This window comes from Lagopus leucura, unplaced genomic scaffold (assembly GCF_019238085.1).
Source record: "Lagopus leucura isolate 7727_CA_CO unplaced genomic scaffold, USGS_WTPT01 Super-Scaffold_73, whole genome shotgun sequence".
Lineage (NCBI taxonomy): Eukaryota > Metazoa > Chordata > Aves > Galliformes > Phasianidae > Lagopus > Lagopus leucura.
The window spans coordinates 65,371,984-65,390,730 of NW_024962252.1; the positions used below are offsets into that span (position 1 = coordinate 65,371,984).

The following is an 18,747-nucleotide window of genomic DNA, read 5'->3' on the forward strand; positions in this document are numbered from 1 at the left end:
GGCCGCCGGCGCCGCGGCCGCCGGCGCTTGCCCCGCCGCCTCCGCGCCCGGCCCGCCGCCCGCCAGCTCGGCCAGCGCGTCGCGGGCCAGACGGGCGGCCAGCGGCGCTCCGCAGAGCTGCACGCAGTACCGCAGCGCGCCCCGCGCCGCCCGACCCAGCCGCAGCCGCTCCGCGCCGCCCGCCGCCCCCTCCCCGAGGCGCAGCAGCGGCCGGCACCGCTCCAGCGCCACCTCCCAGGCGGCCCGCCGCACCGCCTCGCCTTCCGCCTCTCCCCGCGGCCCGCCGGCGGCCAGGCGCTGGAGCAGGAGGCGCAGCGCCTCCGCGCGATCGGCGGAGAGCGGCGCGCACACGGCCCGCAGCAGCTCGCCGGGATCCCCGCCACGGGCGAGCAGCGCGTCGGCCAGCACCACCTCCATCGCGGGCGGGGGAGCGTCTCTGCACTCTGCGCAGGCGCAGGCGGGGCCCAGCAGGCGGTGTGCGCCGCTCCCAGTGGCCGCGCCCAGCTGAGGACTGAGGGGAGGGGTGGTATGCCCGTGGGTCGGGGCGGCTTGCCAGTCAAGTCGGTACCAAGTGCGGCTGTCGACCTGTCCCCACTGTGCTCGCTAACCCCGTCCGTCATTGCCACGTCTCCACCTTTCTTGAACATTGCTGACACTGACTCCGCCACCTCCCTCGGCAGCCTGTGCAAATGCCTCACTACTGAGAAGAAAAAATTCCTAATATTCAACCTAAACCTCCCCTGGTGCCCATTGAGCCCATTACTTCTCGTCCTATTGCAGTTACCTGGCAGAAGAGTCCAAACTCCACCTCACCACAGCCTCCTTCCAGGGAACTGTGGAGGGCAGTAAGTTCTCCCCTGAGCCTGCTCTTCTCCAGACTGAACAACCCCAGTTCTCTCAGCCGCTCCCCATTGACTTCTGTTCCAGGCCCTCACCAATTTTGTTGCCCTTCTCTGGACGCACTCCAGGCCCTCAGTGTCTTTCTCGTAGTGAGGGGCCCAAAACTGTACATAGTATCTGAGGTGTGGCCTCACCAGAGCTGAGTGTTGGGGGACGGTCACCTCCTGGCTCCTGCTGGCTGCACCATTTCTGATACAAGCCAGGATGCCATGGGCCTTCTTGGCCACCTGGGTGCACTCCTGGCTCATGATTAGCCAGCTATCAACTAATGACCCAGGATCCTTTTCCTCCGTGCAGCCTTCCAGCCACTCTGCCCCAAGTCTGTAGTGATGCATGGAGCTTGATGTGGCCAAAGTGCAGGACCCAGAACTTGGTCATGCTGAACTTCATCTCACTGACCTCAGTCCAGCAATTCAGCCTGTCAGGCCTTCCTACCCTCAGGCACATCACTGCTTCTCCCCAACTCAGTGTAACCTGCAAATTTACTGAGGGTACACTTAATCCCCTTGTTCAGATCATCCATAAAGATATTAAACAGGAGAGGTCCCAAGACTGACCCCTGGGGAGCACCAGTCATGACCAGTCGCCTGCTGGATTTAACTCCATCTGCCTCTGCTCTCCGGGCTTGGTCCTCCAGCCAGTTTTTTATCCAGCACAGAGCATACCTGTTGAAGCCATGGGCTGCCAGCTTCAAATGATCTTTTATAAAACAGGCATTCTGTAGTTGCTGAGACCTGTCCACATGCCCATGGCAGAACACAAGTCCACCAATGTGGGAAAAGGAACAAATTTTAATCCTGCTTGTTGATAAGGTTTCTGTACACTTTAACACTTTGCATGTATTTAGTTAATAAAATACCTACTCCAGAAAAAGATCAAGAAAACAATTCAGAGATACAATTAAATGTTAAGTAAAACATTGTACCTTGTTTCACTCACACAAAAACACTTTGCAGAAGAGGAATGACAGAATGTTTGAAAAAACTGAACAGAATGCTAGCAGCTGAAAACTATTCCATGCTATAGCATGTTTTGTTTGCTTATCCAGTCACTCTGATGTCTTTAGTAATTCTTCCATTTGTTACCTAAGGCACGAAGTCAAGATGTATTGTTGGCACTTCTTTTAACAGGCTTGAATAAGTCCCCACAAGTTCCAGGCACATGCAGGACCTAGCTAAATGAAGATTTAAAGGTGTGTACGATGGGTACTAATCAAAACAATAACACATCAGGTGCTTTGTTGTTCTCCATTATTGTCTGAATTCCACCTTGCCTTTATTTTTATCACAATGGGTGCAAAATCTTATCAGCTGAAACACAGCATTTACATTTGAACTGCATTACTGCAGATCGTCAGATCAGACAAGTGGATGAGGAATTCAGCTCACAAGTGGTTAGACTGGAGAGTATCTGAGTGTGATGCATAAATCTAAAGGGCAAAAAAAAAAATCAGAAAGATAGGTAAGAAGCTAAGAAAAAGAAGGGAACAGTAGGGATTATCTCTTTCTGACTAGCACTGAAAGCAGTAGTACATTAGAAACTTCTGCTGTCTGCCAGGGAATAGGAGAAAGAGTTAAAAGGGATGAGAGAGGCAAAGAAGAAAGCCATCTCATATAGATCAGTTTGTTCTTTAGCCCTTGAATGCTTGGCTAAGAGGGATAGAGGCTGAAATGTTCAAACCAGAAGAGGAATAATGTCCAGCCAAGTAGGTGATCAGATAATTTCTATAAGTTGACTGTACTTTTATTTTCTTATCCTCTCAATCCTGTTTAATTTCCTCCCCTACACTGCTTCTAAATCTTTCTTCTAGCTCTTTTGGGTTGTGATGCAAGTATATTTTAATCTTTCCTCTTTTAATCACAGAATCACAGAATGGCCTGGGTTGGAAGGGACCTCAAGGATCATGGATCTCCAATCCCCTACCACAGGCAGGGCCACCAACCTCCCCATTTAATACTAGGACCATTTAATACCATAGACCAGGCTGCCGAGGACCCCATCCAGTCTGGCCTTGAACACCTCCAGGACAGGGCAACCACAACCTCTTCGGGCAGCCTGTTCCAGCACCTCACCACTCTCTCTGTAAAGAACTTAAATTATCTGTCTCAATCAGCAAAAATTCTACTTGTAAAATGAGATTCAGCCTGTCTCTTCAGCTATTACCTTCTCTGCCTCCTCCATTTCTGAACTTACTTTCCACTTAGAGTGAGTATGGAGTTTATCTGATCCAGTTCCATTTCAGACCCTCACTGACCAAGTTCCCTGCAGTCAGCAAGATTTACTCTCACTGAAGTTTCCAACCAAAGGAAATCTATGCTCAGTCTGTTGCAGCATCCTCTTCTAGTTATCCCTTGCTTTGTAACTTCACAAATATCCAAAATAATCTTTGACTTTATACTTTCCCATCCTTTTATCTAATGCCAAAACATTGGCTTTCACACTGACCTACCCAATGCTACCAGTCCTAATTGTCCGTACATTGGACTTTCAAGCAAGTACCTTTATGCTTCATGCTTTTATTCATGCTAACACCACCTTGTTTTCCTCTCTCATTCCACAAACATGGCTTTGTTTTAACACTGACACAAACCCTAAGCTATCTATGTGAACTAATAAGATGGTCCCCTGACTGTGCTTATCTTCTCACCCATTTCAACTGCAAATTTCTTAAGGTTGCAAATGATTGCCTCCTGCACCCCTGAGGACAGTCAGTGCAATAATATGTGTAGAGAAGAAGGATAACACTAATTGCAAGAAGCAAAAATAATAAAAATTATAAACTGGCAATATATCAAGCCACAGGGAAGAAAAATGCAGCGTAAGTTTTGCAACTGAGTTTTTGTGAGGAGGATAATAAAAGGCAGATGAAAAGGTTGCTCCAGGGATAAGTGGTATGAAAGATGAAACTTTTGTAGCCTTTCATACACCCACACTTCCCCACATAAAGTCAGACTTGTTCAGACTCTCAAGCTCATGAAGAGCTCAACGTCCAGCTGTAGATCCAGGAGTCTCAACCAGCCCCATCTCTTGGAGGACTCAGGGAAGCGTGAGTGAAGGCTGCTTAATCTCTGCAGACAGAAGATGGTGCTGTTGTCACTGAATTGTGAATTGTGCCTTCCACTTTTTTTTTTTTTTTTTTTTTTTTGTGAAAAGCATGCTACTGCAGATAAAAAGAAAGGAATGGAAAAAGAAAGGTATAAAAACAACGGTAACTGCCATTTCCTGTATTTTTAATTGGACAAAATAAGAGACTTAAAGAGAAGACTGATGAACGCAAAGAAAATCAAAAGAGAGAGCAGATCTGCAGGTTTCAAAGGTATTAGAACAGATGAAGATGCAAAAGAAATTAAGAGAAGCAGAGAAGCAACAGACGGTATTCTGGATCACACCTTCCCCATTGCCTTCAAGACACCCTGAGCTCTGATTTTCACAAATCTGTAGTATGTGGATTGTCACTGTGAGCCATAGAGGGGAAGTCAAGCTGGTAAATCTCTAGTTATAGAGAGCGCAGTGGAATGGTCTGGAAAAGATGAATTGTGAGAAAGAATCAGATATAATCCTTTGCCATCTGTCTTTATTTTGCTATGCTGCTCAACAGAGCACTGCTGAAATCTGCAGTCATTTTTTATCTGCTCCATGTAACTGAAGATCATTCACTGTACAGACTGGAATTAGAAAGCTTCCCAGTCACAGCCTGCTTTCCCTTTTGTTGACCCTGCTTGTTTTCCCTTTTTTAAAAAAAAAAAGAAAAAAAAAAAAGTAGGACTTCCCTTTCAGCTGTAGGCTACAGCATTTTGTTTTTAACCTCTCCCCTTTGCCAGGACTCAGAGCCAGATGGCAAAGTTAAAATGGATTTTACTGTTGGCTCATATAGAAGTAAGAGGGCTGTTAAAATGTGCATAGCCCATCCTTCTTCAGCCTTCAGCCTGAAAAGTGTGTATAGATCTGGAAGAAATGTGACAATTGAGAAAACATCTATATGGCATCACGTTGTTTCTCCATAATGGCCTTTACCTACAGATCTGCATCCAGCAGCTCATGTAAACTTTACATTATTCTAAGTACAATTCTGAGTGTTTTGCTGGATTTTAGTCTATAGCGAACTCTAATGATAATGAACTGGATAAGAGGATCTGCAATAGTGGGGAAAATACTTTGTGACTCCTACATGAATATCTACTAACTGCAACCCCAGAAGCCTTCAGTCTTTTTAAATGCCTGGAGACATTACTGGGAGTAGAGCCTTACCACAGGAAGGCAGATTAAAAAAATCCCAGATACAACCAAACCTCAGGGTCCAATCCAGTTCTTGCTTATTTCAGTGAGAACAAAGCAAAATGCCATTTTATTTTGGAGAGGACAGAAAGAAAGGAAAAAGAGAGGGCACAGGAAGGGAGCTTTCACTTTTCTTACAACTCATAGGTATCTTTATTTGCAAATATGAAGGTTTGGAACTTAGTGTGCTTTCCAAATGATGAGTATGAAGTGTTTTCTGATGCCTTAGCTTAAGAAATTGCAGCTTAGGTGAATAGCTTTTCACTGGTGAGCTGTTATCCCTTCTGGAAGCATGGAGATAGCTTTCTGTGTACACCAAAGTTATCTCTGATTTTCAGATCAGTGGAGAAATTGGTCAGGCACTGGTTGAAAGCAAAATTATTTCCTCAGTGGGAAGTTTGGTCTTGAAAGACCCAAACTACTGCTGCCTTCCACCTCTGGCAGTCTTTTACATCACTGTAAAGCAAAGGAAAACAGTTTTAAAATATTCTTCCTCATCTTCCATTGCACTTCAGATTACACTGGCTTAATTAACTTCACAAGGAAAAAGCAAAAGTCAGCTGTATCAAGATGTACTTTTAACATTTTGAGCTGTACATTGGACTTCTGAGAAGTTCTTCCAAGCTTATTCTGAATTTCCTATACTAAAAATAAAGACTCATCAATTTAGCTGAGAACAGCAGCTCTGAAAGCATTAAGCAAGAAGCACTGGTGTTTGTAAAACAGCTCCTAATGCTGTTGTCTTTAATGGGGGCGGTTAATCCTCCCTGCTTTCTCGTATTCCCAGTGATTCTCTCCAAGTGGAAGCTTGCCAGTTATTCTGCAAAATTCCTGACTCACTCCAACATTATTTAGGGCCCTCTTAATTGATTGCAGGGTATCTTCAAAGTCAGAGAAGGGCTCTTGTTAGATGCTGTAAAAGCTTTTCTGAGAGGTTACAATCTCTTCAGTTTTTGCAACGTACTTTAAAGACAGTGGGATCAAAGGACAAACCCCAAGATCAGCTCATTTTTAGAAACATATCTCTTTTACAATCTCATTATAAAGACAGGGGGGTTTGCTGTAGTTTTGAACTTGGCTTTGCAGGTCTAATTTTGGTCCGTTTCCTGCCCTGTGTACAGGAATAATAAAAAAGAGTCATTTGTCTTATTGCCACAGTATTGCTTCACTCCTTACATCTCAGTCGGGTAAAAGTGGTGCTAGCGGCCTTCTGTGTATCTGTGAGGTCCTCCATTAGAGTTCATTCAAAGCATTTTATAGACAGCAACATGGGAAGCCTCCAAGCACACTGCTGGGGCACTTGTTACCATCTTTTTACACACAGGAAAATGTAACACAATAGCTACACCATTTGAAAACCAAAATAACTGCTGGTCAGCATGTGGACTGTAGAAACACCGTAATGGCACCCAGCATTCAGAAGCTGAATCATCTCGTGAAAGTATGACTATCTTCCATCAGCTGCCCAAAAATGGAGGCATCCAAAATAACCATCCTTATTGGAGATTTTAATCTTCAGATGTTTTATTGCTTGTACACCTCCTGCCAAGACATCTAATCATTTTTTTTTGTTTTTTTTTTTTTTTAATTCAGTGTCAAATAGTTCTTGGAAATTCCCACTGTAGAGTTATAGCGCTATATTGTAAAAAAATAAACTCTGCTTTCTCAAAAAAAAAAAAAAAAGAGAAAAAAAAAAGAAAGTGGAGATGGCGTTTTCCAGAAGTGTTTGACCTTAGCCCAGTTCTCTTCTGGTTTCCATTGAAATTACTGCATAAATAAATGCTGAGTGAAGCTGTTTCTTTGGAGATCTCACAATCTTTCTTTTTTTCTTTTTTTCTTTTTTTCTTTTTTTTTTTTTTTTTTTTTTTTGTGGGAAGCCCATTTTATAACAGACAGTCACGTTGGAGTTACATATTTAAACCCACCCTAGAGATCTCTGACAGTTCTCTACCAGCTGTGCTTTAAAAAAATGTTTTTTACAGATCCCTGTGCAGACCTGTCCTCGGATAAAAACAAAAGCCACAGAGAAAATGCCCGACTTTTGGTTAGCTCTGCATGTAAGTCCTCAGGCAAGCTATAATAGTAAGAGTCTACTTTAAAAACACCATGACTATCAGGCTGAAATCCATGTTCTTTCCATTCCTTTCTGATAAATCTCCTCCTGTACCAAAGCTGTCCTGACCACCAATGTTGCTGCATAGCTTTTGACACTGAGTGCATGAACACCAACCACTTCCATTTTCTGAACTGTAAGGCAGGCTAAAATATGCTGCTGATCTGAAAAACAAACCTAAAAATAGAGGTGGGATGTGTGCACATGCAGATGTGTATAGAAGGGGAATTTAGCATTTCCCATCTCCTGATAATTCTACGTAAAGCCAAAATCCTGTTCATGCCACCATGGAGTAATAGAAATAGGAAAGATTCATTTAGAGATAGCACACAACTTACTTTTGTCTGCAAAACGGTCTTTTACATGAGAAAGAAAAATATCAGTGCATGACTTCTTTTTATGTTTGCAACAGTAGATTAAACACTTCCTTTCTCAAAAATAAATTAAAAAAAAAAAAAACCCTACAAAAAACAAAACCAAAAACCAAAAAACACCACCAACAAAAAGCAAACAAAGCCCCCTGTATCTGGCAATACTTTGGGTAAGATATGACTTCGCATGAAGACTCAGCAACATTTATTCACTGCTATTCATTCAGGACCTCAGAAGTAGCAACATAGACCTGAGAAATGAGGGAGAGGTGGGAAAGGGAGAAGATTCAAAGGAGTAATCATGCCCTTAAAAAAACGAATACATAAATTCTCTGAATGCTAACTGCTGCAAAAACACTGACAATCCAGCAGATGGTGGAAGGAGACCACAATGTGAAAGCAGCACTCGACATTTTGATGCCGTGAGCCCTTGTGGAAGTTGCTTACTATTCATGATGCACCGCAGCTGTTCACAGCAGAAATAGGACCAGAATGGTTTAGACTTCACATTTTGTGTCTAGGTGAGATCATGTAAGACTCTGACTTAGGAAGTACGAAGATATGATTTGTAAGGGCGGAGCTCAGGCTTTGCTTGAAAACCAACTGACATCACTGTCAGTACAGAATTACTGAACTAACAAACCTGCTGGTGGCTGCTTTTGTTCTGCATCTAATAGTTGCGGAGGAGGGAGTGGATTTTGTCTGCTTTTATTTTTCTTTCTTTATTTACCTATCAGCAAGCTTTTTGATTCCCTGTGCAGCTGGTAGCTGAAGACCATTCCTGCATTATCAAAAGCTGTCCTGGGGGAAAAGACATTGCACTTTCCAGTCATGTTTCCTCCCTTAGTGTGAGCCCCTGCAGAGCTCCTGTAGGAAGCAGGTTCCTGCCATGAGTGCAGTGACATCGAGGATCCAGAAACGTCTGCTGTAATCCCGAGAGAAACAAGCTGAGGACCTGACATCTTGCTTTATCTGGTTCATTCTCTAAATCTCTCCCTAACTTCTGTATCTTACTTGTAGCATATCAAGATACTGCACATCTGAGAGATGATTCAGGCCAGGAGCATCCTAAATTTTCTGTGTAAATGATCAACACTTGCAGAAACAGAATTAATGCAGAGTACAGCTACAATTTTGGTGGTACTTTCAGTAACGAGAATGAGCTTCAGAAATGCCAGTACAGAGCTGTAGGCACCGAGGAGCCCCTCTGTGCCACTCTCCACAAGAGCACGGCATACCTCCGAGGTCTCCCATGACAGTCAGGTATGTCACTCATCCTGCCCTTTGCAGCAAGCAAGGAAGGCTGACATGCCAACCTACTATGTACAATGAGACATGCTTGGAATCTGTCTCATGATGTAGATAATATACTGCTTTTTTCTCCTTTCAATTTTTTGGGGAGCAAAGATATTTACCTCTATCTGAAGGAGTTGTCCTTCCATGCTTGAGGATGCACTGTCCCACCTACATTTGGAAGGGTTTTGGTTCTGGACCCAGCGTGTCTATTCATATCTGTGATAGCACTGACAACTGTCTTTTGCTTTAGTTTTCCAGCAATGTGTGTTCCCAGGTATTGCATCTACTCCCACAGTTACTGCTCTTTTTCTTTTGCTTTGATTTTTGCTCTGTCCATCAATGCAGCAGAGTGCATAATTCTCTGCTCTCTGCGTGTCTTCTGCTCACAGCAGGTTAAGGTATTTCAAATACCATGGAAATATGTGTTTGCAAATCATGTATTACATGAGTTAGAATTTATCTATTCAGGAAATAGTTTGCATTGCAGAGCAAGGTATGTCCAGAGAAATAGTGCAATGCAAACTGGAGGTGTTTCTGGGAGGTCTTTATTTCATCAATCAGAGGAGGCTTTGTCTTTCATTTGCTTCTTCCTTTTGCCTGCAACTCCCTTCATTGCTGCTGGTCACATTAATGATGCCAGTGCTCAAGTCATCAGAAAATGTAAGCAGACTGAGCCGGGCTTTCTGTGAGGTTATTTCTCCATTCACAGATATGTATTTTCTTCGTGTTCTAAGGCATTGATAACATTTCAGGAATGTTAAGCGCTGATTTGGCTTTGCCATTTGGTGGCGATGCTGTGGTAGAAATCTGAGGATGGACTGCAAGCAATCAGCTCTTTATTCCCATGGCGTGTGATATTCCGCCTGATATAATACCTCATTGCTCTGAACTCCTCCATTCACCAGCAGTTTGAGTGGCAGCCCATAACAACTAGATCAGAGTGAGGAGAAGCATTCCTATACTCCCCATGGGCGGAGGGGAGAACAGTGTTTTTCCACTGCTCTTTTTGCTAGTTGTCCCATGCAACAGACCATTAGATGTTGGATAGCTTCTGTCACATGTGGCCAAGACAGAGTATCACTGGCTTTCTGCACACAGACCAGCTCCAGAGAACAGCTGGGCCATTCACAAAGAAATACCCATTCCCTGCAATCTGGGTATTATGTTTTCCTGCACATTCAGCCTATCTCAGTAGATCCAGTGCTCTTGCAAATACATTTTCCCCTGCTTTCTGGCCTTCCAATAGAAGTGACCACACAATTTAATCCTGGATTTCTTCCAGATCCTTCAAGTGATGAACTTGGCTTTACCAAGCCTTACCGTGCCTCTGTATTGTTTCAGTCCAGCTGACATTCAGCTGCTGTATTTTTGGACTGTGTGCAGTGGCAGCTTTATCAATCCTAGTCTTTTCCTTGGTTTTGGATACATAAAACACAGCATGAACGCACCAGAGGCTGCACTGAAGGTGATATGGTGCTGCCAGAAGCACTCTAAAATGTTTACCAATAGTTTGCGATCACACTCTCTTAAGTGATTTCCTATTTTTGTCATATTGATGACATTTTCCACTTGCAGATATTATTGAAAGATGCAACATTTCTGTTTGGATATCTCCCCCTGTTCTGCTGGAGACAGTAACACCCAGATAGAGGTTAGAAAGGGGAACTTGTCTTTTTCTGAGGAGTAGCAAATCTCATTAGCAACAAGTTACATATCTGCTTCTTTATTAAAGGTAAGAGAATTCTTTATCTGCTCTTTCACAGCCATGATAGCTGTATCCTGTGGCAATTCCAGTTGTCTGTGCTGTATCTTTGTTTAGGAGCTATACATGAAAACTGTGAGAGAAATGTTGTCAGATAAGATACAAATCCCAACAGATTCTGGATGGATTCTGTGCATCTGAGAGTAGGAATTGGTCGTGTTGCTCCAGGCTGCTGAGGTCTGTCCCAGCCCTGGGGAGATCACCAGATGTCTCCTACAAGGTATTGCAAACAATCCCAACACCATTATGGCTTTATTCAGCTTTAGATCTATTCCCTGACTCTAACTGACAGAGTAAGATGGGATCATGATGTATCACATCTTCTGCCACACAACCTCTGCCTCCATGCCTAGAACATCAACAGCCATTACACAGATACCTCAGAGTCCTTTTAATACGTCCTGCTGACAGTGCTGGTGCTCTCCCAGCTCACATCTGATCCCAGCAGTGCTCTCAGCCATCTGCCCCTTCTCTTTTCTTGGATGTGGAGAGGTAGTTTCTTTCTTTATCCAGCAACTCTTGTCAGTATCCATAGATATATTAATTCCTGTCAAGCCAAGTCCTTCCTCACTTGTAGCCACTCAGCCAAACACTTCTAGTGCTTGTTGAAGTCCCTTCTGTCTTTGGAAATGAGGCAGGTTGCCTGGCCTCTCAGCAGCAGCCATACTGATATGTGATTCCTGGAAGCCCCTGACATTAGGAAAGATGCCTTACTTTTCCATCCCCTCTACTGCTTCAATTATTTTTTTTTCCTTTAATGCTGTAGTTACTCCTGGAGGCACAAGTTACAAAGATGGAAATAGATGAAGGCAATTGTATGCCTGGAAGACATCCTCCCCTTCAAACACCTCTTGATATGTGTTTTAATAGTTTCATTACAGAGATGCTAGTGAATATTGCTAGCTTGGCATATTTTTATTTTTAATTTGTTCTGCTTACCTTGACTGCACGAATTGTTTGCTTCACACTTAGAGCACCTATGTGATGAGGAATCTGCTGTATGCAGCTTAAAGCAAAAGAGTTGGTGTTGCCAGCAACACTGATTTGACTTGCAATTTACTCTGCCTAATGGCATGAAGACATCGCATTGCTTTAGTTCAGCTTTGCATGGTTATGATTCCTTTCCATCTCTGACATAGTTCTAAGGAAGGCTTTGCAGCCTAACACATTTAGTCATGTCCTACCGTCTCCCTAGCATTCATTCTCCTGACTGTGTGCTGCTGCTGCCTCTTGGCACACAGCTTGGAGTTTTATTTTTGCCCTTTTGCACAGTATTAATGTCATCACCACGCAAATTTTCTTATGCCATACACATTTTTCTAACAGCACCAAAACTCTCCCCGATGTTCTCTGCTTCATATTTATGCATTTGCTTCTGATGGTATTTTATGCTTCTCTGTTCTACCTGACTATGCCCACTCCACTTCTGCTCTGTTTCTGGCTGCGCCTTTGCGGCAGCTTTAGACACACCTGTAATTTACCAGCAGTGAGGACAGCTTTTCTTTCAGCAGTCTCATTGCACTTTTTTCCCACTCACGAGTCTACCACTAATTACTTCAGGTCTTAAGATTTCATACTGACATGAGTCAGCCATTTTCTGTGCAGTTTGGCAGCATACCAATCTATTGTTTCTCCAGCTTCCCTTGATTACACAACAGTGGGGCAGATACTTTCTGCATGTGTCATTATTCCGAGGACTGGAAATGCTTCTGAGACACTTCTAGGATTCAGCATAGGGTTCTTGCAGTCTGCCATTGGTGTATATCCAGATACATCCAGGAGCCAGTGCCAAGTACCGCTAGCAGCGTGAATGGGCTGCTTTGGGCTTCCTGTTTACCCAGACCCAAGGCAATGTGCTAGATTTCCCATGTGACTCTAAAGAATGGCTAACAGAGCTCTTGCTGCTGCTTCCCCTTTCATTTTCTGCAGCCTGGACAAAAACCTGGTAGGAACTCATGATGTCTTCTCTGTATCTCTGCGTTCTCAGGGACTGTGGGGTAATCTTATTTTGCCAGTCTTCACAGCTTCCTATGACATATGCCCAGTTAATATTTTGTCACCATACTCAATATACACACTGAGTGTGAACATAACACAGACAACCAGGGAGCTGAGCTTCTCTCTTTCCCTCTTCCTCTGGGAGCATGATAGTGGTAAGGAGCTTGCTCTGCATTGAAGCAGAGCTAGTTCCCCTTCTAGAGCTCACACAGCCCACCCCCCAGAATGAAGCTGCCAGCTTTTCTCTGGGGGGCTGTCAGGGGGCGAGGGCAGGCTCTAAACAATTAATCAGGGAAGGACTGTGGCAATGGAGACTGTGGTTTTTGTGCAGGAGTCACAGCAAGAGGGAGTTGTGAAGCCTGAAAGATGATCAGAAGATAAAATGGCAGAGGCTGAATTTCTAAAGACATTCTAATGCCAATTAGAAGCCTGAAATCTTGCTGGCTTGCCCTGCCCTAGTAATTCAGATCAAATCATGAACTGAGTTATTCCCACAAAAGGAACTGGAAATTCAATAGGTCAGATTGCCAGCTAGAATATCTGCACACGCTCTGTCATCAGAGAACATAGTCCCATGACTGTGAGCTGCAGTTTTTCCACATGGCCATTTCTGTGGGACTTGCATCATCAACCTGCACAACAAGAAGAGCCCAAGGTCCCAGTGTAGGAGGATTTTGAAGGAAGCAAATGAAGAGTCCCAACAGAAGCTCAAATTCAGGTCATACCACCTGGTTTAGTAGACTTTTGGAACAGTACCTTCACACAAGCTCAAAGACACTGTGATTGGTGCCACATCTTTGGGTCAACTCCTTCAACTCACATCAGAAATGGGGAAAGTTAAGGACCCACAGAGCAGCTGTGCCATGACTTTGTTTCTAGCCAGGGCCACTCTCTCTCTGTGCAACACTTACTGAAACAGAAGACAGGTAAAGAATGCCTTGAAAGCTGACTCCTGATCATCAATATAGAAAGGAATATTCTGTCTCTGAGCTCTGCAGTGAGGACCTCAATCATAAAATAACATGTAGTTTTTCTAGGACAAGTAATGACACTGGAAATGAGCTACAGAAATTCTGCCCAAAATCCCCAAAGCTTTCCACTTGCCCCTAGGCAGAGAGCCCCCAGGCAATTCTGTGCAGCAGCTAATAGGTGTTAAGTCACTCATCCAGCTGCCCATGTGCTCCTCCATCAGTGAGATTCAACCGAAAATCACAGTTTGGAAGAAGAATTTCAGTGCTGCTATGAAGAATGATCATTATCTAACACAATTCTCTCTGCAAAGGCATGAATTCAGTGATTTAATAGTTCTTTCCCATTACTGACTACTGTGATACCATACACTGTATATCACATGAACAAAATAAGAGCTTTGGTGTGATCCCTCCCTGTCCCCTGCTGTCACCCTAACCTTTTATGTGAGGACTGAACATTTAAATTGTTTGCTTAAAAATTTGCAGGATTGTAGGAAAAATAATATATAAAAAATCCCTCCTAAAATGAGCTACTAATTATTAATGTGAATGCTTTTCACATCCGTTCCCTACTAACTATCTCAATGGAATGATACAGTTGAACATCTCACTGGGAAAAGATCCATTTGTCATACTTCTTTAATTTTTTATTCATTTTAAAGCATCCTGAAACTTAGCCAGCAATAAAGCAGCAAAGAAAGTACCCAAGACACCCTCTGAGAAAAGCGGTATGGGCTGGATTCTGTTCTGCCACAGATCAGTCTAAATCAGTATCCATTCCATGATGTCACTGAAACTGAATTGCTGAATGCAGAGAAGAATCCAGCCTCTCAATGCAACTCCATGATGGAACTGCTAGAGTAAATAATGACTGTTGCTATTTGGCTCTTTCCACTCCCCAAAAGTTCCTTCATGAATAATGAGTTCTATGAATAAGCTTTAATGAATGAGTGAATACATGCCAATGGCCAAACTAGTGAGAACACTTTTCCTCACACTTTCCTCTTCTCCTGTAGACCCACTGCCTTCCTTTGCTTCTTCAAAGCAGCAAATCCCCCTTTGAACCATCCATCAGTCACATAGAAAGCCACCACACCCTGGCAGGGAATACCAAACTACAAATTGGCCAGGTTATAATTCCAGGACAGACATTTTGTTTGTTTTAAACATGCAACTTATGTTCTAGACTGCAAGTGCCAAAAAAGAACAAACTTTCAAGCATTTAATTCCTTCTTTTTTTCCTCCTTTAGATTAAACTCCATTTGTTTCCATCGGGCCATTCAGAGAAAGGCTGTAAAATGAACGACGCAATTAATCATTTAATATAATGCATATGCAACTTCTAGCTGAAAATCACAGGGGCTTTTCTAAGTCTGCTAGCTGCCAAAAAAAAAATAGTAGTGGCATTTGAAGACAGCAGTTCACTTTTTTGCTTGCACTCCCAAGTACTTGAAGTATTACTGAATAAAATTTCTTGACTTCCACCAACAGAGGACAAACACATCAGCTGAAAGAAATCAGAAACAAGGCGAGACACAGTTTTGCAAGCTTACAATGCAAACTCAAAGAGCAAAGTGTGTGCTCATACTAAATACTGTAGAAATCAGTTTTGGGGGCAGTTTGTCTGAAACGCCTTCCAAGTGGCTCAAGTACAATGTTCAAAAATGGAGGCACTTCCAATCAGGCAGTGCATCTGAAAATACTTAGTCATGCACCCAGAGTCATATGAATAACATGCACCTGGTCCAGCAGCAGTTTTAACTGAGTGCCTTCTGACCAAAGCAAAGGGATTTTATGGGCGCGGCTTAAAAATTAATCCCAACAAACAAATAAAACACCCCTTACAGGAGAGTTAGAAGGCAAGTGGGCAGTTTGCTATCTGATGAACTTGACTGTCTCCGTAACCAGTCCCTCCTGTTCAGTCCTGCTGGCCACCCATTCCTGCTCTGCTTGTGTTGACATTCTCTGCAAGTTTTTAACCGTGTTATTGAGTCAGGTAACACTAAAAACCGACCCATTAGCCAATTAGATTAAACAAGAGACACAAAACGGCCAAAGGGAAGAGAATGTGAACAAGTCAACATTACTCAAGGGGATAGCAAGATGTTCCAAAATGTAATCTCAGTGTTCGTTTAGCTAAGTAAATACTCAGTCAGCCCCCATTTGCACAAGCCTTGATCACATGAAGTAATCATTTCTGGGGAAAAAAGCCACATTCCACCAGCAAGGATTTTCTGTAATGAAATACTCTCCCCCAGACATACTTTTCCCAAGGCTTTGGTAGTGATTTCATTTACCTGCAGTTCATTTACTTCCCCTTCATTTCTCTCAGATCCATATGCTCTTATCTCAGGGAATGCAGCAGGAAATGCCGTGGTTTTGTTATGAGAAAAAGTCCCACGAAAATGCTGGAGAAAGAGGGAAAGGTTAACAAAGCATGTGCTTACTGTGTTGAAATCCCCTGGCATTAGACTACACCCCAGATTTCCTCAATTGTACTCTCTTCTTTCTATTTTATTTTATTTTTTGTCCTTTTTGTGAGAACCAAAACAACCATATTAAAATACGCCTACCACTGTAAATATGGTTATTTTTTTCCTGCACTTTTAAAAATTCTTCTTATTTATTTATTTATTTGTTTATTTATTTATTTCAAGGACTGGACTGAACTTTGCAAATCTGATTTGCTTTTTATACTTTGGTTTTACATGTGGGAGGATTTTTCCATTTCTGGTTTCTCACTTTGTTCTGAGTGAGGGGGCGATGAGGAACTCCCTGATCTGGACTAATGGAAACCTTTGAGGGTTCCCTTATGCCACACTATGTTAATCACATGTACTTTACTAATTGCACAACTCCAGTCTCTGTGACACTGTTGTCATCTGCATCAGGCCTACCTAGTCAGAAGGGAAGATTTAAAAGTGAACATTCCCAGCAAAGTGATAGCAGGTCTTTGCGGAGGTCAGGAGCATCTAAACTCTGAAATGTTTTTGAGCCACTTTCCTCAAGAACTGTCTGAGTGGGGCAGAAGGAATAATGTCTTGTAGCACTAGTGGCACACACAAAATGGAAGACGAGTACCACAATTTTGGCTCTTTCCTCCATGCCCCATTAGTGATGTGGATCAGCAGAGTTGCAGGCTATTCAGGGGAGAGGTACAGGTCTTGCGACACCACTGAAGCCCCTCTGCAGGGCACTGGTGCAACAGCTTAGGCCAGCAGTTCAGAGCCACATGCCAATCCTTCACTGGGATTGCTACAGAAGATTGATTGGGAAAGAGAGGGGAGAGGCCCAGTTTTTCCAGTATTCCAGCTATTGGCTTCCTGGGGATTTGATGCTGAGGCAAGAGCCACTGCTCTGATCCTTTGTGTAACCACACTCCTGGCCTTGTGCTCAGAGTCCTGTTAACCCCTCAAACCCTTCACATTGCAGGTCTCCAGTACAGTACTCAGCTGCTGAGCAGCAGATCCCATTGTGAAATGCAAGTATTTTATTTCCATTTGCTTATAAATGTCCCATTCCTACATCCTGGCTTTCTATAATAATTGACAAAATACACCAGCAGAGGCCTGCACACAATTAAATGGACTCACTACAGAGTTAAACTGTGTAAGACCTCTAAAATCATCATCTCTTACTTGAGCCAGCACAGAGCCTGGCATCAAGCTCTGACAGTCAGCATATTTGAAAGCAAATGAGGGATCTGCCACTGATGTCTGGCAGCCTTGGAAGTGTAATATTACAAAGACTCATAAAAGCGAATCTCAGAGTGTCTTGCTTTCATGCACCATTTTTTTTTTCCCCCTTCAGTTATTTGATGTCTTGACTGCAGGAAACATCCCACCCCTTCACCGCTCTCTGGAACAAGAGCAACTGTGTCACAGAGATCACATACCCTTCAAGGCTCATCTGGTTACAATACTGCTGTCCCCTTTCCATCACACTTCACATCTGAGCTGACACTGCCTCCTTTCCTCGTGCCCTTCCCCGTGCAGGGATCACCTTGGCAGGATGCTGCTCTCCATCCAGCAGCCGTAATGGCACCCGTCCAAGAGGAGGAACTGACGAGCCATCACATTTCCCATCCAGTAGCAGCAGGGACCTGGCTTGATTGCCCTCTTGAAAATGCTGGGGCCAGATGGAAATTCCCACTTGGAGAAAACTCTCAAAAATGCACGTATCCATTGGATGTTACTGGGCAAAAACAAATAGAGGAGTCTGTTTATGTCTCTAAAGCCTGTCCCTGCTCTAACTTGACTTCAGGCCTAGTTATTCCTGTTGTGCTTAGTGCAATAGGTTACCACTGTCAACATGAGGATTTATTGGGGCAGCCAAGAACCGCCTGACTCAGCACAGTCAGGGCTTAACAGCTCCATGAGAAAGGACAGAGGGAAATCAGCACAGAGGATGGCATCACCATCGTTCATTCCAAAGTACAAAATAAAATACAGCATCTGGGGAATTTAAACTCTCCATCCCAACTAAAACCACTCTGCCATTCTGAACAAAGTCTGGAGGATGTCTAAGCCTGGCTGGAGTTTAACACTCCCTGACCTGGTCTGCGAGGTGAAAGAGACGTGCAACACGGCAATATTGGGCATTAGCTTCCCCTTTTCACATAGTACTGACCACACTTCCACCTCCACAGCACACTTCCTGAGTGGGTCAGACCCACAGACCATCTCTTCTCCCCTCCATGTTACAAACCTGTTGCAATCTCCTCATTTCCCTGCCTGAGGTCAGCAAAATGAGGATTAAAAAACAAAACCAAAAAAGCACCAAAATGTGCTGGCGCGCACTCTCCAATGCACTTGCTTCTTATAACGGCAGGTGTAGAGAAAAGCTGCAGAAGGTACATGAGGTACTCTCTCCTTACTGCCTAGCTGGAGAGACACTATTCCAGCATATTTTCCTGGGCTGACATTTCAAACACGATTCTTTGAGTGGGATTTGTCTCACCCTGCTTTAGAGATCTGCATCTGAGCCGGTCACCCTTTATATTGAATGAAGAGAAATAGGCATGTCTGGGATGTGAATCATCTGATCGCTTTATACATCTCC

General features: G+C 43.6%; 1 protein-coding gene across 1 annotated transcript in view; it reads right to left on the minus strand.

Moving 5' to 3' along the window:
• Nucleotides 1–417, minus strand: part of TARBP1 (TAR (HIV-1) RNA binding protein 1) — a 35,457-nt gene extending 35,040 nt beyond the window's left edge. The window contains exon 1 of the mRNA XM_042874784.1: nt 4–417. Coding sequence (XP_042730718.1) covers nt 4–417 — 414 coding nt within the window. The remainder of the gene's footprint in view (nt 1–3) is intronic.
• Nucleotides 418–18,747: the final 18,330 nt, after the last annotated feature.